The sequence below is a fragment of the Vidua chalybeata genome, chromosome 4, assembly GCF_026979565.1.
Source record: "Vidua chalybeata isolate OUT-0048 chromosome 4, bVidCha1 merged haplotype, whole genome shotgun sequence".
Classification (NCBI taxonomy): Eukaryota; Metazoa; Chordata; class Aves; order Passeriformes; family Viduidae; genus Vidua; species Vidua chalybeata.
In genome coordinates, this window is record NC_071533.1 from 70,620,483 (window position 1) to 70,646,770 (window position 26,288).

At 43.5% G+C, this 26,288-nt stretch overlaps 1 protein-coding gene across 1 annotated transcript in view; it reads right to left on the reverse strand.

Annotated features, from left to right (window-relative positions):
- Nucleotides 1-5,942: 5,942 nt before the first annotated feature.
- DNAAF9 (dynein axonemal assembly factor 9) overlaps nt 5,943-26,288 on the reverse strand; it is a 70,792-nt gene continuing 50,446 nt past the window's right edge. Inside the window, exons 29-38 of the mRNA XM_053940561.1 lie at nt 24,426-24,463; nt 19,159-19,294; nt 18,725-18,811; nt 17,157-17,263; nt 16,406-16,480; nt 16,051-16,253; nt 14,380-14,445; nt 13,977-14,070; nt 10,192-12,556; nt 5,943-9,984 (exon numbers count right to left, since the gene is read on the reverse strand). Coding sequence (XP_053796536.1) covers nt 12,444-12,556; nt 13,977-14,070; nt 14,380-14,445; nt 16,051-16,253; nt 16,406-16,480; nt 17,157-17,263; nt 18,725-18,811; nt 19,159-19,294; nt 24,426-24,463 — 919 coding nt within the window. The 3' untranslated portion in view covers nt 5,943-9,984; nt 10,192-12,443. The remainder of the gene's footprint in view (nt 9,985-10,191; nt 12,557-13,976; nt 14,071-14,379; nt 14,446-16,050; nt 16,254-16,405; nt 16,481-17,156; nt 17,264-18,724; nt 18,812-19,158; nt 19,295-24,425; nt 24,464-26,288) is intronic.

The window sequence follows — 26,288 nt, forward strand, 5'->3', positions numbered from 1 at the left end:
AGGGGGAAAAAATAGAGGGGGAAAAAAAAGGCAATTCAATTAAGTCACAATAATTTATCTGGTGTGATGCCCTGGTTGAGGCAGGTTTTCCCTAAATTTTAGCCTTGTGCAGGTGTCAGTGAACTCATCAAGGGCTGACTGACAGCCTTGAGGATGTTTCCAACCCATTAAGCAATGTGTTTTCCTCAGGAAAAGCTAAGAGCATCCTTCACCTTTCACTTTAGAATTCCAGAATGGGTTGGGGCTGGGAGGGACCTTAAGGATCATCTCATCCCACCCCATCCATGGGCAGGATGAGGTCCCACGGGGTCCCACCAGCCCAGGTTGCTCCAAGCCCCACCCAGCCTGGCCTTGGGCACTTCCAGGGATCCAAGGGCAGCCACAGCTTCTCTGTGCCCACACTTGAGGGGGGAACAGGAAGGAAAACAGGTCTGGATGAGGTTGCACAGCCAACTGCACACCCAGAGCAGAAAAACAGGGATTTAAATTATCACAAAACCTCTCCAATGTGCAGGTCACAAAGAAAATGTTGGTTTGTTCCTCGCTGTCCTGTTAGTAGGATGGGAACGTGGATTGCTGGCCTGGGCAGCAATGGGAAACCTGCTGGGAGAAGCCCATGAGTCCCAAACCAGTGTCTTCATGGCTCAGCCTTTGAAGGCTCTCTGCAACAGCGCAGGGATTGTGCTGGAGATGTTGGATGGACTCCCAAAGGCACAAAAGGGATGAGAACACCTCCAAGGAGAGCAGGAGACGCTCGGCCACGGCAGGCTGGCTGCAGACAGTCAGAAACATTCACTTCCAACTAAAGGTTGAGCCAGGCCAGGGGGGAAACTCCTCCCTGGCCCACTCCAGCAGCCGAATTCCCCCGCCGTGGGCTGTGCCAGAGGGATCCTCGGGGCTCTTTGTGCACACATCAGGCTTGGATTGAAAAGGATTGTTGTTCCTCCCCTCCCCTGCTGCCAAGACAGAGCAGATGGGTGAGCTCAGCACTGTCTGGGAGCCAGAGGCAGCAGGAGCTTCCCAGGAACTGAACTCTGCATCCCAGGGGGACCAGCGAGGGCAGGATGGAGTTCAGCAGATCCTGGATGATGCTGAGCTGTCCCTCAGCACCAGGTGGAGGGGCTGGCTTCTAGAAGTGGTGTTAGGAGGAAACTCTTTGCTATAAAGGTGGTGAGACCCTGGCACAGGGTTGCTGCCCTGGATCCCAGGAAGTGTCCAAGGCCAGGTTGGACAGGGCTTAGAGCCACCTGGTCTGAGCTGACCATGGGATTTTTCTCTCCCTGTTTCAACCAGGCTCAAACTGCAAGTTTCCTTCCTTAAATTATAATGATGGAATGGTTTGGGTGGGAAAAGACCTTAAAGCTCATCCAGTCCCACCACTGCCATGGGCAGGGACACCTTCCACTGTCCCAGGTTGCTCCAAGCCCTGTCCAGCCTGGCCTTGGGGCACTTCCAGGGATCCAGGGACATCCATAACCACCCTGCATCCCTTCTTCTCTCGCTCCACGCCGATTTAACCCCTTTAATGACTGGCCTTGGCAGGAGGGGCTGAAAGGACCCACGGCCCAGAGCGATGCCCCTCTCTCCCTGTGAGGAGGATGAGACACACACAGCAAGGAGCACATCCCAACCCCTTCTGTGCCCACTCCATCCTCCCACATGCCCCCAGGACCCCACCCCACGCCTGCCGCTGCTTTCTCCTTTTTCCCTGACCTCTCCCATCACGTTCCCAGGAAAGTTTATTGTTAGAACCTGCACCCACCTCACCTAAGCGAACAAACAGCGGCCAGCGGAAGGGACACCCTTCCCAAAGCCAGCCAAGCCCAAAACATTTGTGTTTCGTTTGCTTTGCAGCAGTGATTTTAATCTGCAGCGCACGCCAAGCGAGCCCAGGCCTTGCCTTTGAGAAGAGAAATCTCTTACCAGCCCTGCTCTGTCATGACCACATCCCACTGCTGGGGATAGGGCAGGGGACAGCAGGGCCTTGAGATTTTAGGGGGAAAATTGTGTCATTCGAGGAGATTTTTTTTTACTCCATCTTCAGAAGAAAGGAAGTTGCAAGGAATGCAGGGAATTATGGAATGGGTTGGGTTGGAAGGGACATTAAAGATTGTCTCATTCCACGCCCTGCCATGTTCAGGGACACTTTCCACTGTCCCAGGTTTCTCCAAGCCCTGTCCAACCTGGCCTTGAGCACTTCCAGGGATCCAGGGGCAGCCACAGCTTCTCTGGGTACCCTGTGCCAGAGCCTCCCCACCCTCCCAGGGCACAATTCCTAATTCCCAATCTCCCATCCATCCCTGCCCTCTGGCAGTGGGAAGCCATTCCCTGTGTCCTATAATCCCGATGGTCCACTCAGGATGGAATTCAGTGAATGGGGCAGGTCAGCTCTGACAGCTCAAGGCACTCAGGAGGCACCACAATTTGCAGTTCTGTCCTTGTGCTCTCCTTTGTGCCGGCAAAGGGAGAAGGGATGTGTCTGCTGGTACAGGAGGAACTTCAGCACTTACCCCAAGAGGGTTCCACAGGGAAACACAACAAAATTCTCTGTTGTTGCACAGGAAACACATCTTTCAGGCGTCTTCAGCATCCAGCCTGCTTCTGGGACCTTCCCTGAGGGCTGGTGACGTCCATCCTGACCTGGAGCAGAGAACTTCCTCCTCATTTCCCTGCGATGGGCAAGGGCTGCAAAGAAGCCCAGAGCGTGGGGAGGGCAGCGATCCCAATCCAGCACCACAGCTGGGAGGGAGTGGGAAGGTTCCGGATCCTGGAGAAGAGAAGGGTCTGGGGACACCTTCAAACACCTTCCAGGGCCTAAAGGGGCTCCAGGAGAGCTGGAAAGGGACCTGGGACAAGGGATGGAGGGACAGGACACAGGGAATGGCTGCCCACTGCCAGAGGGCAGGGATTGATGGGAGATTGGGAATTAGGAATTGTTCCCTTGGAGGGTGGGCAGGTCCTGGCACAGGGAAGCTGTGGCTGCCCCTGGATCCCTGGAAGTGCCCAAGGCCAGGCTGGATCCACCTGGGATGATGGAAGATGTCTGCCCAGGACAGGGTGTTGGAACTGGACCATATTTAAGGTCCCAACTTCTGGTTTGATGCACTCAAGCACCTTGGATATTCCAGATCTCTGTCCCAAAAATCCCGTGACCCATCCCTACAGCCCCTGTAGCCTCTCCTTCTTTTCCAGCTCCTCTGTTAGCCTTTCTCCAGAGCTTCCCAAAGCAAGGAGAGGCCCAAGGAAAGGCTGACAAGATAAAGAGTTAAAGCAGGCAAAGCCAAACCTTTGGAAGAAAAAGGGCTCTGCAATAAATCAGATATTAGAAGGCAGGAAGGTGCTGTATAGAGGAATCAAAGTCCGGAACAGGATGTATATAAAGCAAATATTGAACTAACTTTGATAACACAGAAAAATGGAAGATTTTTGGTGGGGTTGAGCGAAGGCTCAATTTGAACCATTAGAAATTTCCTGTTTCACTCGTGTGGGGCGGTTTTGCAGTGATCTATACAATGCATTGTGTGCCTGCTGAATTCCTAGCCATGAATGGGTCACCCACATTTTACTTTCCAATGCTCTTTTTGTTGTTTTTCTGTCTGTCCTGGAGCAGCAAAGCTATTGAAATCCTCCAGGCCTTGCCCGTTGGGTGTTTTCTTTCCTACCAAGACATCAAACTGCCCTGAAGGTTTATTTTAAGCCAATTCAATAGGAGGGAATCACACAAGCACCTTGTGGGACGTGTACAATGGGAGCCAAACCCAGGGCTATTCAAGTAACAAGTGCTCCCATTTCCATGCAATTCCTGTTGGGAGTTCATTACTTTAATTAGGCTGGTAATTTATGAAGCTAAAGAGGCACCATTTGTTGGCGGACACGTAGGCAAAGAAATTCCAGATGAGTTCACATGGAAGGAAGAGGAGCTCATGAAAAGCCAAGGAGAGCTGGAAACCTCTCCAGATACAACCAGATTGACCAAAACGAGGTAATTAAGAGCAAGAAACAGGACTAACAACCCTGATTTGGGGTATGCTGAGGAAAATCTACCTCATCTCTCTTAGGAAATGAAACTCAGACAGTTCCTCATCATCTAAAGCCTCTCAAAGCATTTTTAACACCCCATTTTTTCATGGAAAGGGTTGCCCAGCCCTGGCACAGCTGCCCAGGGCAGTGGTGGAGCCCCCATCCCTGGAGGGGTTGAAAAGCCCTGTGGATGTGGCACTTGGGGACATGGTCAGTGGTGGCCTTGGCAGTGCTGGGGGAATGGTTGGACTTGGTAATCTTGGAGAGCTTTTGAGCAATGTGTAATAATCCTTTCCATGAAGAAAATTTCCCAGATATCCAATCTAAAGCTCCCCTGGCCCAGCCTGAGGCCGTTCCCTCTCCTCCTGTCCCTGTTCCCTGGCTGTCCCCTCCTGTCAGGAGCTGTGCAGAGCCACAAGGTCCCCCCTGAGCCTCCTTTTCTCCAGGCTGAACCCCTTCCCAGCTCCATCAGCTGCTCCTGGGGCTCCAGACCCTTCCCCAGCCCCTCAATGTCTGTCCTGTACCTGGAGACCCCAAAACCACCCCCAGGACTGGAGGTGTCTCAGCAGTGCCAGCACAGGGGACGGGCACTGCCCTGGTCCTGCTGCCACCCAAATTCCCAATTTACTGTGGGAACCCAGGACATCCCTCTGGCTGCCCTGGCTGTCCCCAGACCCTGGCACGAAGTCAAAAACACCTGTGGCTTCCATTTTAGCCCGTGGTAAAAACTGCCAACTCTGCGTGAGGAATTACAAACCACAAGGGTTTGAGTAGTGTGGTAGGTGAATTAACACAGGGTGAAAAAGTAGAATTTTGGGGCTTTTTAGAAGAGGGTTCAAGGGGACAAGATGGAGGAATTTGGGCGTGCCCTGACCTTCTTCTCCTTCTCCTTGCCCTCCATGTCTTGGTGCGATGGTGACACTTTTCTATTGGTTTCAGGTAGAGAATCACTGTCCAACATAAATTATAGAGATTGGCACGTTATTGTAAACACAGCACACGGAGTTTTTGGTATAAAATGTGAACACCACCCTGAGGGCAGACAGAATGCCATGGCCGAGCTGCTGGACAGAGCTCAGCAGGGCAGAGAAAGAATGTTCTAGAGAAGGGAAAAATAAACACCCTTGAGAAGCTGACCCTGCGCATTCAGACTCCTTTGGCTGCACGGGCTGGGAAATGAGGACTTTTACAATCTTGGGGTCATCCCAACACCACAGACCCCGATAACTTACAGCTGGGAGCTGCTTTCCAAACCCAGCTGCACAGCAAGGGAAAAACTGGATTTCAGTCCAAAATCCGTGCCCCAGAAGCTGCTGGTATATGTGCACACCTGGAATATAAAAAGCTGGCTGGATTTACATAAATCATTCCTAAAAACCAAATCAAGCACAAAACCTCCCCCAGCGAATGCAAAAGTGATGTAAAACAGAGGCACAAAATCAGCTGCAGGCTCAGCTTAACCAGCAAAAATCTGATTCATGCTCAGCCCCTCAGGGAAAGAAGGGTAAGTTGGGATTGCCCTCTCCATGGCAGCCAGATTTGAGATCCATGGATCTTGAAGCTGCATCCTCACAGCTTGAAGCTGTTTCTGTGAGCACAAGGAGGAAGGTTTAGCACCTCCCTGTATTTCTAAAAATATGTAAATACCAATTTATGCTCACACACAGCTGCTGAAAAACAGAGACAGCAGCACAAAGCAGGTGACTCTTCTTTGAGTTTGAATTTTACCCAGTTAAAAGCCCAAGCAAGAAGGCCTAAACTTAAAATAGCAGCTAAAAAATACCCCATAAAACCTTAATTTTTTTTTAATTTTAATTTGAATACAAACAACTCACCTTTCTGCCAGTTTAAAAATTTTAAATGAAGTTGAAAAATTCCAGTTTAGGAACCTGTGAGTTTATTAAAGGAGCCAAAGCCAGGCAGTGGATGGATACTGTTTATTGGTTCTTTCCATCACATCTGAGTTACAGGTGTAAAAGTCACACAAACTGCAGGTATAAACATGTAAAACAATACAAAAATAAATGGAAAGGTAATTTTATATTTACTGAATCAAGTTGTGTAATAAATACGAGAGGCAAAAAGCTTCAATCACACCATTCAGCTGAACTGAAGTTACAGTAGTGTTTGTAAATAACACGTTTTTAACTTAGACTTGCAAATATTAAAGCATTGAGAACTAGTATAAAAGTGAATTTTGGCACATTGTAAAGTGAGAAGTGTTAGGTCAGGATCCGGCTGTTGTGTAAAAATGAAGCGATTTCTCACGAGCTGTCTGAGGTACATTTTTAACAACCTAAGATTAGATCAACCTTGTGGTTCTACCAACTCACAGTTCACAATTCACTATACTAGTCACAATTTTTTTTTTTTTTCCCTTTTCAAGAATACCAAAAGTATTCCAGAGCTTAAATCTGTGCAAATTCAGACAAGTTTCAATTAAAAAATAACAATAATTTAAAAAAAAAAACTCCAACTTATTAGGGAACTCTCACATGCAACTTAACTCCTCCCTGCAATCCGGTGTGTTAATTGCAAAGTGTAAAACTGGATTAATCCCAAATTGCACAGCTTAAAATTCAAATACTCCCAGATTGCAGAGCAGCTCAAATTGCAAAGGTTCCCCTGCTAAGTTTGTCACATTTGAATCCTATAACTTCAGTAACTTCTGATCACACTCATTCTCGGTGAGGAGAAAGAAAAAAAAACACCACCACAAGCTGCTAACAAAGGTCAGCAAAGCGTGGAAACCCCTTGAGGACTCTTCAGCACTTCCCAAGCTCAGGAATGCCTGGACACAAATTTTTCCAAGTACAATAAAAGAGAAAAGGAACAGTGTAATGGCACTTTTGCTGTATCCAAACATCAGTGGGTTAGAAATGGTGCTTTTTTTTGTTGTTGTTGGTTTGTTTGGTTTTTTTTTTTTAATTATACAGTAGCAAAAAAATGTTCAAACCTCAATCCTTCGGAGTAGATCCATCCTCACCTCGACTTCCAAAGGGTGAGGACACCAAACCCCCTGGGCTGGGGATTCCATACAGTACAAATAGCTCTGACCAGAGTACAAAAGTTACACTCTTCTTAAAAAAAAAGAAAAAAATAAATTCAAAAAGCGCTGCTGATCGTTAGAATTGACTCCCAAAAAATCAGCAACTGCTCTTCAACAGCAGCAGCATCATCAGGCATTTCAGTCCTCAAAGAGTTTTCTTTTAAACAGTTTAACCATTTGTGCTAATATTTGTCACTAGGTTAAATTTTTAAGTCCTTTCACCAAAACCGTTATTTTCCTTTAAAAAAAAAAAGGGGGGGTGCAACCCCTGACATCCATTTATTTGGGGAATAAATGGTGTCATCTGCAAGGCACTACTACATTTAAAGGATACCATTGTCACAGTTTCACTATTTCGGTATTTTTATGTTTTTCTTCTTTTTTTTTTTTTTCTTTCTTCCGTTCTGGTTGAAAGTCACAGTTCAAAAATAAACGCTAAAAATTGAGGTAATCAATTTCTTTCAATACCAAAATACATGAATTGAGCCAGTACCAGTCTGGTGAAAGGTCTTTGTAATACACAGCTATGACCACAGAGCACATGCAGCACAGCACAGGAGGGTTCTAGGCCTTTGTTCCGAGCTCTTCTGCTCCAGTTTTTAAGGAACAGCTCAATTTGCACACTCACACCCCAATTCTTTCTTTTTTTTTTTTTTTTTTGTTCACAGGGCTTGGAATTGCAGCTGGATCAAGCCCCATCCATATTGATTTGAGAGCTGCACAAATTGGAGTTCTTAAAAAGAGTTCAGCAGAGCAAAAATCAGCTACAGCATCTTCATCTATTTTCAATCAATTGCACTTAAATCTACTCTGATCCACTCACGAGTTGAGACAAAGCCTCCACCACGTGCCTGCTGTCCCAACCACTGGAATTTCTTCCCACATCACATCCCACTACTCTAAAAATATGGCTTTGCAGGTGAGAGAACTGGGACTGGAACAGCTGGGTTTACACTGAGTTAATTGGCAAAGCAATTCCAATTGGAGTTCCATTTCCTAATGCCCCTTTTTATTGCAGCGCTGCCACCAGAATTTTGGGATTCCTAAAAATTCTGGGCTCTGAAATAATTTCATGCAACCAACTGGACTGAGTTGTAAACCCCTGGCAGCCCCCCAAACCCACTGCTAGCTACCTTTGCTCTACAGGCACTACAGGATATTAAGACTAAAATTTAGCCATGCATAGATAAAACTCACGAGCTTTATCAGGATGCTCCACACTTGTGATCCAGGGAATACCCCAGGAAAGCCTAAAAACACAAACTAATTGCTGGCTTTTACTGGCCTCTAACAGGATACAAGTAGTTTTTATATAAAGTCTCGTGGTGTGCAAAAAAAAAAAAAAGAAAATAAAATATTAAAGTCTTCAATTCAGACAGCTTTTTAAATCTAGGAGGAAAGCGAGGAATGAAACCTTATCAATATTTCTATCCCAGCCTGCAGCACCTGGAATTCCACCTCTGCACTGTGGAACACTCACAGGACAGGCACCCAGCAATGAAGACCAAAACCACCTAAAATGTGCTTCAGGTTACTGCAATGTCACTTATTTCATATTCCAAAGGTAAAAAATACATCTCTTTAGCAAAGCAGAAACTCTAATTTAGCCTCAGCTTTGATGGCAGGGGTTAAATCTCCCTCTCCTGCCTCGAGATGAGGCTGTGCAGATACATTTGAAGTATTTTAAGTGTCCTGCAAGAGATTTTTCATTCCATTTCTTGCTGTATCACAAACATCTGGTCAGAAAGAAAAGCTGCAGTTGCAGTAAAAGATTGAGCTGTCCCTAAGGCAAAGGAGTATGAAAATAAAAAATTCCTGCTGGGCTGCTCTCACCTAAATTCTGAACACATGCATGCTACAATGATCTGCTTATTCAAATAAACTCCAATAATTACCTGTAAGTAGCTGCTAAGGTACTTTATAATCCTTCAGGCAGGGATTTATAAAGCCTCCTTTAAAATGATGCTGAATTAAGTTAGGACAGGCTGCCAGCATTCCTGTACTATCATTTAGGAACTATAAAAATTGTGTTGCAAGTACTTAAAAAGCTGATTTCTCACCAGCACAGTGAAATGTTACGGTGTGCAAACTCTTCTGGAAGCTCCACAAACAAGTTCCTGCCTCTTTCAAGTAACATCCTTTGCTATTTTTTACCTTTGGAAATCACTCATCTTCATGAAAAGGAATTCTTTAGTTGAAGAATCTCCCCCTTGCCTTGCCTAGTTTTTAGGACTGCAATAGGAATCCACCAGGGATAATCTAAGCAAGGTGCACATTGCAGCCAGCCAGGAAATATTTTCCAGAATCCCAATGAGAGCACTGGGAAGAAATTAAGATTTCTCCACTGATTTCACCCTGAAATGTATAAATAGCTTTTCTTTAAAGTCAGAATTTCAAGTGCAGACTCAAACTGTGCTGAGGTTTTGAGATGGGCTGTGCCCTGGCAAAGGTGGGGGTGGGAGTGTTCCCTCATCCCTCTCTTTGGAAACACACCAACAGCTCTGGGACCAGGGACTTTTTTGAGTTGTTCCCACTGTTTCCACAATTTCCACTTTGGGATTGCCCTAACAGCTCTGGGATTAAGGACTCTGGAAAGTGTTCCCCCATTTCTCGCTTTGGGAGCACAACAACAGCTGTGGGATCAGGGACTCAGTTCTGAGTTTTTCCCATTGTTCCCCCATTTCTCGCTTTGGGAACATCTGACAGCTCTGGGATCAGGGACTCTTCTGAGTTGTTCCCTCTGTTTCTACAATTTTCACTTTGGGAATGCCCCAGCAGCTGTGGGATCAGGGACCCAGTTCTGAGTTTTCCCCACTGTTCCCCCATTTCTCGCTTCAGGAACATCCCAACAACTGTTAATTAGGGACTCTTCTGAGTTTTTCCCATTGTTCCCCCATTTCTCGCTTTGGGAACATCTGACAGTTCTGGGATTAGGGACTCAGTTCTGAATTTTTCTCATTGTTCTCCCATTTCTTGCTTTAGGAACACACCAACAGCTCTGGGACCAGGGACTTTTTTGAGTTGTTCCCACTGTTTCCACAATTTCCACTTTGGGATTGCCCTAACAGCTCTGGGATTAAGGACTCTGGAAAGTGTTCCCCCATTTCTCGCTTTGGGAGCACAACAACAGCTGTGGGATCAGGGACTCAGTTCTGAGTTTTTCCCATTGTTCCCCCATTTCTCGCTTTGGGAACATCTGACAGCTCTGGGATCAGGGACTCTTCTGAGTTGTTCCCTCTGTTTCTACAATTTTCACTTTGGGAATGCCCCAGCAGCTGTGGGATCAGGGACCCAGTTCTGAGTTTTCCCCACTGTTCCCCCATTTCTCGCTTCAGGAACATCCCAACAACTGTTAATTAGGGACTCTTCTGAGTTTTTCCCATTGTTCCCCCATTTCTCGCTTTGGGAACATCTGACAGTTCTGGGATTAGGGACTCAGTTCTGAATTTTTCTCATTGTTCTCCCATTTCTTGCTTTAGGAACACAGCAACAGCTCTGGGATCAGGGGCTCTTCCGAGTTTTCCCCACTGTTCCCCCATTTCTCGCTTTGGGAACACACCAACAGCTGTGGGATTAGAGACTCTGAGAAAGTGTTCCCTCATTTCTTGCTTTGGGAACATCCCAACAGCTGTTGATCAGGGACTCAGTTCTGAGTTTTCCCCACTCTTCCCCCATTTCTCGCTTTGGGAACACACCAACAGCTGTGGGATTAGGGACTCAGTTCTGAGTTTTCCCCACTGTTCCCCCATTTCTTGCTGTGGGAACATCCCAACAACTGTTAATTAGGGACTCTTCTGAGTTTTTCCCATTGTTCCCCCATTTCTTGCTTTGGGGACATCCTGACAGCTCTGGGATTAGGGGTTCTTCAGTTTTCCCCACTGTTCCCCCATTTCTCACTTTAGGAACATCCCAGGAGCTGTGGGATTAGATTAGAGCTTTTCCCTCGGTTCCCCCATTTCTCACTTTGGCAATACATCAACAACTGTGGGATTAGGGACTCTGAGGAAGTGTTCCCCTATTTCTCACTTTGGGAACACACCAACAGCTCTGGGATTAGGGACTCAGTTCTGAGTTTTTCCAATTGTTCCTCCATTTCTCACTTTGGGAACTCTCTGAAAGATGTGGGATCAGGGACTCAGTTCTGAGTTTTTCCCATTGTTCCCCCATTTCTTGCTTTGGGAACATCTGACAGCTCTGAGATTAGGGACTCTTCTGATTTTTCCCCACTGTTTCCATATTTTTCTCTTTGGGAATGCCCCAGCAACTGTGGGATTAGGGACCCAGTTCTGAGTTTTCCCCACTGTTCCCCCATTTCTCGCTTCAGGAACATCCCAACAACTGTTAATTAGGGACTCTTCTGAGTTTTTCCCATTGTTCCCCCATTTCTCGCTTTGGGGACATCTGACAGTTCTGGGATTAGGGACTCAGTTCTGAGTTTTTCTCATTGTTCTCCCATTTCTTGCTTTAGGAACACAGCAACAGCTCTGGGATCAGGAGCTCTTCCAAGTTTTCCCCACTGTTCCCCCATTTCTCGCTTTGGGAACACACCAAGAGCTGTGGGATTAGAGACTCTGAGAAAGTGTTCCCTCATTTCTTGCTTTGGGAACATCCCAACAGCTGTTGATCAGGGACTCAGTTCTGAGTTTTCCCCACTGTTCCCCCATTTCTCGCTTTGGGAACACACCAACAGCTGTGGGATTAGGGATCCAGTTTTGAGTTTTCCCCACTGTTCCCCCATTTCTAGCTTTGGGAACATCCCAACAGCTGTTGATTAGGGACTCAGTTCTGAGTTTTTCCAATTGTTCCTGCTTTGGGAACATCCCAGCAGATGTGGGATTAGGGACTCTCTCAATTTTTTAAATCATTCCCCCATTTTTTGCTTCGGGAACACGCAAACAGTTCTGGGATTGGGGACTCTTTGAGTCTGTTCCCCCATTTCTCGCTTTGGGAACACCCCAATCCCACATCCTGAATTCCCCCACTCCTGTGCGACGATTTCCAAGGGACGCCCAGGCATTGTTTGATATCTGCACCATGGCCCAATTCCACAACTACATTCTGACCTTTTTAGGAAATAAATCCAGTTTTGCTTCTTTTCTCCTCCTCCTTCTTCTTTTTCCCACGTTTCCACCGTAAGCCAGAGATTCCAGGTGATGCTTTGTACAGTCTGGAATTAAGGTGAAGTGGAAGCAATCCTGACAGTACAAACAGCTAAGCAGTTACCATGTTAAATGCCAACCTCAGGGGAACAATCCCTTAGTTTGGGAAGGAGTGCTGAAAACAGACATTTCACTCAATTTCTCATGAGCCAGAAGGACAAAACAGCATTTTTTGGTTCCTGACACAAGGACAGGAACACTCAGGATCCACGTGCTTAAATCTTCTGCTCAAAGAGGTCGTGGTACTCCTGCTCCTCCAGCTCCCTGTTGTACTTCTCGATTTCCCTGTTGGCTTCTTCCAAGTAATCGTTCATGAACTGGTCCATTACTGGTTGGGAAAGGTGAAGGAAGAACATTTGTGCAAATGGAATTTAGTAGACAAGAACATCCAGGTTTGAAGGAAGTTCTGGGACACTCAGTGAAAGCAGAAATTCAATATATTACTTTCTAGAAGTTCTACAGTCAGAGCTACCCCAACTCAGCGTTCCCAGGGAACAAAGGAGCTGCACAAGGGATATTTCCCAGACAGGAGGAAGATCTAAGGGCAGTAAAAACACAGCAGGGTTAGATGGGATGGTAGGAAAAAATTCTTCCCTGGGATGGTGGCGAGGCCCTGGCACAGGTTGCCCAAAGAGGTTTTGGACTCATCTTTGGAAGGGGCTGGAACAAGATCAGCTTTAAGGTCCCTTTCAACCCAAACCATTCTGGGACTCTCTGAACACATTTCCAGCTGTTCTGCTGAAACACAAGTCTAAAACTCTGCCCAAAATTCAAATCCCCCAGAAAGGGTTAACCAGGCCTGCAGCTTTCCCTGCCAAACACCAAGGGGGAAGAATCCCAGAATGGTTTGGGCTGGAAGGAGCTTAAAGTCCATCTCATTCCACCCCTGCCATGGGCAGGGACACCTCCCACAGGCCCAGGGTGCTCCAATCCCCATCCAAACTGGCCTTGAACACTTCCAGGGATTCAGGGGCATCAATAATTTCCCAGTGAATATTGAAATTCAAGTTTGCTGTTGGGTTTTGTGCCCTGCAGACAGAAAGCTGCTTGTTTAAAATTTTAAAGTTGTCCCCAGAAAATAGTTCTGCTCTTATTCTAAAGCAGCATCCCCTGGATTTTTACCAAGTTTGGAAAAGTTAAGGTGCAAAGTAAACTGGGAATATAAAACTGATTTGGAAGTTGGTGACCAAAGACAGAAGCAAAAGAAGTTATGAAAATGAGAGAACCACAGAACCATTAAGGCTGGAAAAGCCCTCTGAGATCATCAAGTGCAGCTGTTAACCCAGCACTGCCATGGCCACCACTGACCCATGACCCAAGTGGTGACCAAGGACAAGAGGAATACACTGGAACCTTGGCAAGGAATTCCAGGGTAATACTAAGGACAAAAATATGATTGTTTTCACTTGAGTGTGTGCACACATGAAATTACATTCATTTGGAAGTTTTATCAGTCGTGCCCAGGCATTCAGTGCAATTACAGCACTATTTGGTTTGAAAAATATTACTTTGACAAGCTGTGGTCCATAAATTATTCCCTGCATGAGCTCATGGGCAGTTTGGGATTTGTTTTGTTGGTTCTATTCTGTTTCTGAGATCTTATCTTTCAAAAAAGGCTTTAAAACTAAGCTTTAGCTGGCAAGGAACTGGTTCTTTACCATATCTGCTTTGGCACTTAACATTTCAGAGCTGCACAGTTCATTGCCTATCCTAAAACCTTCCCCAAAACCCTCAATTTTAAAGGATACATGGATGATAATCCATTTTGTCACCAAAAAAATTCACAAATTGAGTCCCATTGTAAAAATAACCAGCTGGAAGCGGATCCAAGTGGCGTTTCACCTGCAGCAGGAAAGAATTGAAATTAAACACCTGTAGGGACAGTCCTTACAAACTCAAACAGATAAAAAGAAAATGGAAGGGTCATTAGAGCAACCAGAGATGGCCAATTTTACACCTTCTCCTGCTTTCCAGAGTGAATTTGGAGCTCTGAGGTCAGATCTCTATCTCAAATCCCTCCTGGACAGCTCCAAAAGTGCTGCAATAATTTAATGCTCAGCACAGTTGTTGTGGCAGGTGCTTTGTCATCCAGATGGATATTTAAGGGAAATCAGCCAAAAGAAGGGTTTGTAAATTATTGCTTTTACTCACATGGATGTTTTTGATTTCCTGAAGGGTTAACATTCCTCTGGTTTTCAGGGCTTTCCTCTGAGGTTTCTGTATGAAGAAGGAGATTCCAGTTATGTGATTACAGAATGACAATGTGATATCACAGCTTAGTTGGTTAAAAAAATCAATTAAAAAAAAAAAAAAGCAAAACCAAACCACCAAATAGAAGCATGTATTTCAAAAAATTCATTTTTAAAATTATTCAGTTCCATGAAGGCATTCACAACTGTGAAGAGCCCTGAAGAGTTCTGAAAACAAAAGTAAAAATTCACTCATCTTACAGAAAACACGCAGAAATTAAAAATTCTGTAAGTATTTTAAACAAGACAATTTAAATACAGCTTTCCTGTAAGAAAGCTGGCACAGGAACAGAAAAACAACTTCATTTTGAGGCTGAGAAATTCTGTAATCCCTTTCTTTCCTGCAGCATGTGGTAACTCTTAGAGCTATCTGAAACCCTCAATTAGCCATGACTGTACAAAAAGTGTTTATAGTCTTGAATTGCTCAAAGAGGAAACACTTCACACTTGAGATAAGCATTTAAGTTCCAAGTTTTCATAAAATTTAAGTAGTATTCCACAAAGAGCTTTCTTACATGGCAAAGCATTTGTCTCCATGTTTTACCCCAGTGGTAAGTACAGAGCATGAGATAATCAGCACAGAAAACGGATTAATTCCCTGAATTAACACAGGGGAACAGAAGATGAGAACCTGAGCATCTCAGAAACTCAAAAACCTCAGAAATCTTAGAACCTTAGCAACTGCTCCAGCCACAGTCTGCAGGAAACACTTCTCCCTTCCTACACAAATTTTTGGAGGGAGACATTGTGCAAATCCTAATCCATATAGAAGTAACATAGAGTATTTTTTAATTTAGAAACGTCCCAAAAAGTTGCCCAGAGAAGCTGTGGCTGCCCCTGGATCCCTGGCAGTGTCCAAGGCCAGGCTGGGCAGGGTTTGGAATAATTTGGGATAGTGGAAGGTGTCCCTGCCCATGGCAGGGAGGTGGAACTGGATGGGATTTAAGGTCCCTTCCAACCCAAACCATTGCAGGATTTTATGGATCTGTGAGTCTGTCAATCAGTGCCTCTGTGCAAACTCTGCCTTCTGAGCTTCCTACAAACAGCCACATTCCCTGCTCCCTACTCCTTATTGCATGGCTACATCAGCCATGCAGAAATACACTAATTAAAGATGACAAAATGAACAGGACTCTACCCTCCATTTCAGTGGATTACTTCCAAGGAGGTTTAATTTAGTGTATCAAAACAAATTTTCAGCTTTGCCAGCATTCAGGTACTGGAAGAAGATTTATTTCATAGCACACTTCAGCCCTTGGCAATCACAGCTCAGCTAAATCATCTTGTGTTTATCCTGGACATAATCCATTTGCTCAAGCATTCAAGAGCAAATCAATCCATGAATAAGCTGTAGCAAGCACTAAAACAATACAGAGATTACAACACACATTTGTAAACTCTTAGTCCCCTTCCTGAAATCCATTTGCACCCTAGAATGTCAATAGCTTGGTAGAAGAAAAAAAAAAAAAAGAGATTAATTAAGAAACCCAAACGTTTCACTGAGACACTCGGATTTTTCCTTTGCTTGTTAAGAAATGCCAAGCACTGAACAAAAGGAAACCTGCCCACAAACCTGTTTTGCAGTTTCTCTGAGCCAATCTTTGATATCCTCTTCCTTCAGGGAGCAGCCGATGAACACAAGGAAATATTCCTGTTGACTGCTGCAGTCTCTGGGATCATTTCTGGAATCAGGAGGAGTTGACCCCTCCGGAACAGGCACCAGGCTTAGGGAATTTGCTGCTGTGTTGTGACAGACTTCAATGACTCTATCAGCATCTAACAAGGAGAAGACAGAAGGAAGGGCCTGATAATTGCTAATCTAATCTAACATCAACACTGGTGCAGACAGAATCCAGGACAGAAATACTTTTTTAAACACCCATAACACACAGTGTGATCACAACACCTCAGCAGTCATTTGCCCTTACCTGAAAACTTCACTTTGCCCATGATGTGATAAATGTTTCCAGAAAAAGGACTTGGCTTGAGCAACGACTTGATTGCTGTTTGAAACAGAAGACAAACAGATTATCTCAACTTATTTTTCTTTTCCTTGGTGGAGGCTTCTGGTAAAACCTGTGCAACTGATCTCTAATCCACATCCCAGTGCTTCCAAAGGAAAAGCTGCCATGTCCCCTTGGAGTCCCACTATGTAACATTTATTTTCTCATTTTTGCCCTGGAGTTTGGGAAATAAGGTGTGTTTGGCAGAACACAGTGTGTGGGGGAGGTAAAATCCTCCTCTTTAACACTACTTGGCTAAGGAGAGAAGAAGCAGTTTAATAATGTATCTACTCTAGAGCAGAGCCTCTTTTCTAGTAGCTACAAAGAATTATTTGGCATAAGAAGTAGAAGCTGATGGTCACTTATAAAACTGTATTTCAACACTACCAAATACAATCAGACATAAAATAAAAAGCAAACACAGGAAGTTGTCTCCGTCCTAGAAACCAAAAATTCAATTAGATTTTCATCTGAACAAAAATCATGGGACAATTTTCCAGAGCAGACACTAAGGAACAGAATTTACTGTACTTTTAGGAAGGAAAGCTGAGTTTTCAATTAAAAGTTAACTTCAGCAGTGATTAAATAACTGTGTTACGTCAGTGCCTTCCTTCCCCTCTATCCCCCAGCATCCCAAACTTGGATTTCAATCAAGTCAGGCAAAGTTCATTGGTACCTTTGCATTTGGTCACAAATCGTGTTTTCTCCAGAGGGCGACTGAACCACACGCAGATCTGAACCATGGGAGGGAACACGGGCCCAGCCCCGTATTTACCCTCGTACCTGGAGACAAAAACAAACACCTTCAACAGACAGAAATCCCAGGAGTTTCTGCTTCTCATCCAGCAGACAACATCTGTTCTTTCACCACGGGTGAGCCTTGCTCAGAGGAAGGAAAATACAGAGATTTCTTCTCCATGAAAATGTGCTGCCAACAGCATTAGGTTGGTCAAAGCACTCAGGAGTTCTTTTCATGGAGTCATGGAATGGTTTGAGTCAGAATGGACCTTAAAAATCATCTCATTCCCACCCCTGCCATGGCCAGGGACACCTCCCACTAGTCCAGCTTCCTCCAAGCCCTGTTGCTCCAACCTGGCCTTGGGCACTTCCAGGGATCCAGGGGCAGCCACAGCTTCTCTGGGCACCCTGTGCCAGGGCTCAGCACCCTCACAGGGAAGAATTTTCCCTAAAATCTAATCTAAATCTCTCTTCTTTTAGCTTAAAACCCTTCTCCCTTGCCCTGACACCATCTACCCATGTAAAAACTCATTCTACTCCTTTTTTATAAGCCCTCTTTAGGTACTGCAAGGCTGCAGTAAGATCTCCCTGGATGCTTTTGATGCTCTTCCTGCTGTTCTTTCTTTTTCTTCCAAACTACCCAGATCCAATTCTTGCATACTGTCATGAAACAGATTAACAGCTGCCCAAAAGTTTGAAATATTTTCTTTTCCTGCTCTCTCTCTTTGGCTCCATGCAATCCACAAGCAGCTCTGATGATATTAATTCAATATCCTCATCCCAAGCCTTGTGCTTCACTCCAGTAGCTTTACTTGGCTACTTGCATCCAATTCAGAACCAAATTTATTAATAAAGAGATACAGAGGACTGCAAGGTATGATAAATAAATGATGTTTCCAGCACAGAGCCTGGTCAGCCAGGAGTTATGATGGCTGACAGCTGCAGATTTCTGCCAAAAAGGTGCAGCAGAGAGAATTGCAACAAGATGTGTGAAGAGCCCTGAGCCAGGAGAAATCTCCCTCGGTGCTCACAGTGGAAAGTTTGGTGCCACGTGGGTTTGTGCCTCAGCTGTGCCAAGGCTGTCACTGAGGTTCCTGGGTTTTGTGAATAATTGCTCTGCTAATGGCCAGGCTGACAGAGCAAGTTCATTCCAGTAATGCTGAGTAGCTGTCAGGATGAAATTACTCCACTCATTATTGACCTCACCCATCCCAATCCTTCCCAGTTTATTCCCACAGGGTTCTTGCCTATTCTTCTGGAAAGCAACAGTAATCTTGCCATTGATTTAAATGGTGCCCAGAAAGGAGCTTTTTCCCCCATAAAAGGGCAGCAATCTTGTATCCACTAAGAATAATCATCAGCTCTCTTAAAGATGATTTACAAAGCTGTTGCCATTTCCAAATGAGTAGTCTTAGGGAAAAAAAATATAAATGAAGCTAGTGAAACGTTTTAATCTTCAACTTAATTAGAAAAATAGTTTTAATACTTCTCAGTCTAGATACTTGCCAGCCAGGGTACATTAAATATCGAGCTCTCATCATCTGAGGATTTGAAAAACTGCTTTCTGAGAGAATTAGTTCAATATCCTCGTTCCTGTAAAGAGATAAAAATGAAGATTTTTAATTTTCTGAGTTAAATAAAATGGCCACTATCTACTTACATAAAACATTATGTGCTAGTGACAGTAAAATTAAGAGCACTTTTCCTTGAGTATGGCAGTAACAGCAACATAAATTACACTCTGCAAACAAAACACACATTTCCTAATCCCTGTATTTATATGCCCATAAACGTAAAGGGAAAATCCCTTTTGCACGAGAAGCAATTAAGAAAAATCTGCATTTCCTTCCTATAAATCACCAGAGTACAACCATGAGAACAGAAGTTTCTGAGTGCTCGTGGCCCGTGTGCCAGAAGTGATAAATCCTGATGAAAGTTACCTCGTTACAATCCCATTTTCTGCCAGGATGAAGGAAACTCCAGGATTTGCTGCTCGGATCAGGCTCTGCAGCTGCACGAGGAGTGGGTGCCTCTGCTCTGTGGCATGACTTGTGAAAACCACGTTACTCACCAGTCCTGTGGAAGGAAATGGGGATAATTTACACAGCTCAGGCATGTAAACAGTGACTAATAAACCATTCAGTGATATTCCAACCATTCTTCTCTTATTTTCCTTCCCTCTCACTGCATTCTTTCATTAAAGACAAAAAAATCCACTACAACAAAAAAAAAAAAAAAAAGCAGAGAATTTCTCATCTAACAGAATCAATTCAGACTCAATCCATAGAATCTATTAATTAAAATAACAAATCCATACAAGAATCAATTTGAGCGGGACTAGTTTAAAAAAAAAAAAAAAGAACACTAAGGGGTAAAGTCTCTTGGTAAATTCAACATGCAGTAAGAGACTAAACAGCAAAAAATCAGTATTTTGGACACTCAGTTGTCACTCCCAAAAACAAGAGAAGGGTTTGGGGTTATTTTTTGTCTTTAAAGACTCCAAAAGGTTATTCAGACAGCAAGACTGAACCCATGAGGCATCAAAAAGATAACAGAAAACCATCCAGTTAATTTCAGTTATAGGATCCCTGCTTACCAATTATGACATGATTTGACTTTCAGGCCAGTTCCACAAAGAAACTGCAGTGTCAACACTTGGTGCTTGAGGGATGGAGAGGAAATGGAAAGGAAAAACGGCCTCAAGTTGTACCAGGGGAGGTTTAGATGAGATATTTGGAAATATTTCTTCATGGAAAGGGTTGTGAAGCCCTGGCAGAGCTGCCCAGGGCAGTGGTGGAGTCCCCATCCCTGGAAGCGTTCAAAGAACACCTGGATGTGGCTCTTGAAGGGGTAATGGGGAACTGGGCAGTGGGGCTGGCTTGATGATTGGATTTGATGATCTTAGAGGTCTTCTCCTACCTAAACAATTCTGTAATATTACAATATTTATTATTTCTTTGCTCAAGATGTGCAGCCCTGCTTTGACACTTTCCTGTGACTACAAGTGGAGTGGAAAGAATAAAAGAAAATCTCCAATATCCACGAACAACTGAGCCAGGATGCATTTCCTCTGCCTCCAACTATGCAAAGCAAAGATGTAACAACTGATCACACCTGATCTGCTGCCTGCAGTAATTCCTGGTCTTTACACAAGTCTTAAATCACATTAATCCATGCAAAGGCTGCTTTACACACAAATTCCTGCACCAAATATTTCTGGGGCAGTTGCATTGCAGCACAGACTCCCAGACTCTTTGCATCACTGACCCTTCCAAGCCAGAACTTCATTAACAGCACAAATCCCATCACTGTATTTCCTTTTCTTTTAACCTTGCACAGAAGTTTCCACTCCAATTTCAGGAACATCCATGCCTTCTCCAATACACACTTGCTCTTAGAGGAGGGGGAAGAGGGAAGGAGGACAGCAAGCTCCCTTTGAAATTTAAGCCAAGTGCAGGCTTGAAATTATATCAAGCTTGGGGATATTAATCATGAAATTAGGATAAAAATATGAATAAGGTAATAATTCTACCCCTGGAATATTCCAGGCCAGGTTGGATGGGGCTTTGAGCAGCCTGGGATGGTGGAAGGGGGTTGGAATGAGATGAGCTTTGAGATCCCTTCCAAGCCAAACTATTCTGAGATTCCTGAATCACCCACCACCACCCTGTGGCTGTGCTACAGAGCTGCCACTGAGTCCATGGGACAATTGGCAGCACCATGCCTTGGAGAGAGAGGATCCATAACTGTCAAGGATTAAGCTGGAAAAGCTCTAAATTAAAAAAAAAAAAAAAAAGATTCAGGGGAAATCAAATCTAGCAAATCAGCTCATCTCCTCCTCAGCACCCCTGCTCCTTCTCCAGCAATCTCTGCTCCGTGTGTGCCTGGCCCAGGGCACTCCCTGTCACTCCTGACTGGAAACTCCCACACAATTCTGGAAGCAGGAGAAGCCTGCTCAGAGCTCTGGCTCTGCTCACACCCAGCCATAAATCCTGGAGGTGTTGGGATCACAGGCACCAGTTCATGACCCTGGACTGATGCACAGGGAGTGTAATCCAAAGAAAAACAACTTCCTGAGAACTGGAAGGTGCCTCCACGGCTTCAGTAAGGAACAAATTTAACCTTTTCTATTGAAACTGCCATCTCTGTTTCTAAGAGATGCATTTTGAAGACCACCCAGTTTTGTTTAAATCTTTATTTATACACTCCTCTAAAGAAAAGAACCCTTGCAGCCTGGGGAATAGTGTGTTCAATGGAAGCAGGAAAGGAACAGGAGGGATGGATTAAAAATACATATGCTGTATGAAAATAATGGCTCCTCTTTGCTCCCAAACTTACAATGGGAATATTTAACAATGGTGATGTCTTAATTGGTGTTCTATATGAAATTGTTTCACAAGGGATGCCAGGGTGCCCTTAGACTAGGAAGGTATCATCTTACAGCTTCTGTGCAAGAAAGAAAGGACAGAAAGACAAGAAAAAAAAAATATATAAAAAAAAAAAAAAGAGAGACAAAAGGGAATTACAGCACACAGATAGTGGCAGGAATTTTTGGAGAAGTTTAAGGAAGTATGCAAGGGTTACTCCTGTTGGTCATTCTGCTCGAGGCTTTGTCAGTTCTCCCCAATCCCCATCTGCCTCTGCCAGTCTTGGGGCTCTCCAAACTGAAATTTTGGAAAATGTCACACTGCTAACGTGCCCAGGAACCTCTGTGATACAGAGAAAGGCAGCAAAAGGCAAACCCAACTCACTCCCCACATTTGGAAGATAGAAGGAAAAAATACAGATCCAAACTCTAATTAATTCCTACTTGCCTATGGCTGCACTTGGCTTTTCTTACACCCACAAAGTTCTGTTTTCAGATCTGTACAAAGCCCAGTACAACACTGTTAGAGTTCTAGATACTGAGAATTTTAGACTTTCTGTATTAACAGACTCCAAAAAAACCAAAAAAATACATGTTAATACATGTTAATACAATACATGTATTAACTCCCAAAAAAACCACTACATTTGGCCTGAAGCCATAAAGAAAGCTTCCAAAATTAATTAATAACACTAAAATTACAAGCATATAGTTTAGTTAAAAGCATATAATATCACAAAGTAAAAAACTTTGAGTTTAGGGTTTTAAAATATAGTAATATATATATATAAAATAAAAGTTTTAGAACAGAAGTTAGTCCTTCTTCATAAGTTTGAGTAGTAGTTTGTAATTAGACAGAAAAGTCCACATTGTGGACTTCAAGTAATTAATTATTCAGTTAAAAGTAAAAACAATTTAAGTATCATTTCTTAATTACATAGTTTAACCTTAAAAAACTTTATAACAAAAAATAGATAACAATTTTGCACCTTATTAGTAAGATACTAAATACAAAACTCACTACCTATAAAACTGTAACACAAATTTAAAAAATAAACATTTAAATCTAAACACAAAGTATCATCTCAAGTACCTTCAATCCAAACTTCTAGGGAAAAAAAAATCCAAAAATCAACACAACAAAGTCTTGGCCAATTGGTGACACAGCAAAACAAACAATATTGGCATGCACAACATCCCAAAAATAGGAATTAATATCTCTGTGTGAATGTCTCATCAAATCTGGCTGTTGTGGCACCAAAAATGAATTCTCAGGTGTGTGAAACCACAATGAATTGTCTCTGAATTGCCCAGAGGAGCTGTGGCTGCCCCTGGATCCCTGGCAGTGTCCAAGGGCAGCCTGGATGGGGCTCGGAGCAGCCTGGGACAGTGGCAGGGGTGGCACTAAATGCTCTTTAAGGTCCCTTCAAACCCAAACCAGTCTGTGCTCCTATGAATTGTGCAGATGTAAATTCTCCACTGCACACGTGGCACAATTCTGCATCTGTCTGGAAAGTTTAAGTGTGCCACATCTCACTTCAAAGCATACTTTTCCTCTTGAACCTTTTACACAAAAATTACCCCTATTTTTGTGAAACAATTTCTTTATGCAAAGGGACCTCTCTGATGTCACATTCTGTATCACAGAACTGGATGACAACACTTTGCAACGTGCAGAAATTATTCCCTGCCCCAAGAACATTCCTCTAACCTTCAGTATTTGTAATTCTTACAGCATTTGGACTGCAAGAAAATCAGCTACTCTTGGCCTGGACATTTTGCAGTTTCTCCTTCAACAATAACCAATTCTCACCCAATCCAGTCTGTACAAATTCACTTTAAGGAAAACAAAGCTTTGGGTATTTGTTTTATTTATTCTTTCATAAAACAATTTGGACCTTTAACTTCTCTGTAGTAATTAATAATTCTTCATATTCTTAACATTCTCCTGCTCTCTTCAATTTTACCAGTGGCTGTACACATGATAATTTTCCAATCTGGAGCACAAATGCTTTTCTCCAAATAAAATACTGATTAATATAACAGCACCTACTTTCTGTCCAGCTTGTTCACAACTTCATTCTTTAAGGTTCTCTTCACACATGAAAAAGAGGTGGCACCACTCTGGCAGCCAAGCAGAGCAATCAGAGTTTAAGCAGCCACAAGAAGAGCACAGCATCCTACTCTGATTTTCCAACAACTGCGTTTAAATATGAAGATAAAATAAACCCAACCTGGCCTTGAACACTTGGGGCAGGGATTTGAGGTGAGGAAGGATCATATCCCATTTATGCCAACTCCTGCTCTAATTCCCAAGCCTGACAATGCAGGCAGTGATTGATTTCAGGATATAAAACTGAACACACAGGTAAGGAGCAGCCCTGCAGCTGAGCTGCTTTGCTGCAGTGAGCAATGAGCCCTGCAAGGACCCTCCAGGCCACACCAAGGGGAGCATTTGGGGAACAAGGTCACCCCTCATTTTTCCCTTTTTAATAGAGCAGAAATGAGAAGAAAGCTCCATTTCCTCACACATCCCCAAAGGAGGGTGGAACTCCAATCCATTTCACTCCCAGTTACAACAGCTCAATGTGAGCAGTTTAATTCATGGTCTTAGGAAACCCATCCTGCAGATGAGGACTTCAAAATGGATCATGCTCCAGAATTTTTTCATTTTCTGCCCATGAGGTTTGACAGAGATTGTCTGTTCTTACCTCCAAGAGTTTACCATGACCCTTTGGCTACGTGTATTAATAGCACAAAATAATAAATACAGGTATTTATTTGGCCACATGGCTCAGTTATTGTCCTGTAGAGCTCAAAGTCAGGAAAAGTGACACATACCTTGTGAACACTGGTCCAAGAACTTGGGAAAAAGAAGCCTAAAAAAACCAAAAAGTTCACATATCAAGAATAGATATTATTATTTAAGTAAAACATTTACATTCACTTGAACACTGACAGAGTCTCACAAACCAAACCATTTTCATGCTTCTTCTCCTCAATCCATGTAACTGCAATATCCTCACAGCTTATGTCTTTCAGGACTTTTCCCCCAAAAATCACTTTTGTAGATGGTTTTAATTCTCCATCAGTTTTAAGAGCTAATTCCCACCATGCAATTTCTTCTGTACTTTAAGGAGTCAGAAACGCTTCAATCTTATTTTAATTCTTATTTAAACAATAGGAATTTAAAGTTTGCCCTAAAGAATTGTGCCTTACAAAGAGTGGGAACTTTTCATAGAAAGACTGGATGTACAGAATGCCAATTTCTGCTGCTGTGACAAGTGACAATTATTTTCAGGATGTTTATCACGGACACAAAACCTCAAGAAGAGATTTTTACCTGTTCCCTTCAACTCCCTCTCCCCTGGCCTGGTCTGCGAATTCAGAATGGGGAAAAGCTTGATCCCATGCTCAAGGAAGAGCTGGATCTCTACAGTGATGAACTCCGAGGCAGGAAATGGGTTTGATTTTCTTGAGTGCAAGTGTCAAGCCAGACATGAAATCCACTCTGTTCCATTCTCACAGTGAAATCACCAAAGCTTCCCAACTGCGAGGTTTGCCATTGGCACTGTGTGGCTACTTGGTAAATTCTTATCAGAACAAACTCCAAAGCAAAATGTAAATAATCTACAGCACAGGCTGAGCCTCTTCCTTCCATTGCTTCTGCACTTCAGGAGACAAACAGTATTAAAGGACTGCAGGCTGCTGCTGCTGTAACACTACACAGTACCACGACTAGTGACACATTAGTAAGTTAAAAATAAAACAGAAATTAACTTGTCTTTCCTAGAATTATGGAAAGAACAAGTTTAAACAGCACTCCAGCATCAATTCACCAATTTTTTTATGTAGTCTTTAATATTTGTTTGGTATCTTTGTCACAGAGACAAGAAGAAGCAGCAAGGTAAGGTCTATTTATTGACTACTGCAAAGCACAAGCAGCACGTTGGTTAGTGTTTAAGAACAGCCAGGAAATGTCAGGAATGCACTTTTAGAAACTGCTTGGGCAGTTCTCCTCTAAGCTGTGATGCACAGTTTGATCACAAACAGAAGCAGTGCTACCAACTCCGAAAACTCTAACTGCTGGAACTTACTTTTATCAAATCAGCTGCAAGGCATAATTAAAAAATTGGAGTGTTACAATTTTACAGGTAGGTCTGAGAAATGATTTCCATGTTTGTTGAAGTCTGGAGCACACACATTTACTATGAAACCAAACTATTTCAAAAGGTCAGCGACTTGGCTCTGCGACCATTTCCTCCCCACCCTGGCTCTGCAGTAACCCAGGATATCAGATTTTAACACTTGCAATGCTTTGGCTTCCGTGCTTTGTCATTCTCTTCCCCATTTCAGGGATTGTTTCCCTTAAATGCCATATTTTAAACCTGTAAAGTCTTTTTAAACATCCAAAAGGAGTGGCAGAATCCATAACCCAAACTGGGATGCACATCTCCATTTTTAGTCTTACTACAAGATCGCAAAAAAGAGAATTATTCAGAGGAAAAATGACTGTGCAAATGTTACAAAGCCCTTAACCAGATATTTGTGTTTAAACAATCTTTGTTTATTCTTCTAGGAGCTGAACTTCTATTGAAATTCTATATAATTATATATCCAGTGGAAACCAAGTGCCATCCTGATAAACCAAACAGGACTTCCAAGTTCCTCCAAGATGGATTATTAAACAGTTTTATGGGATTT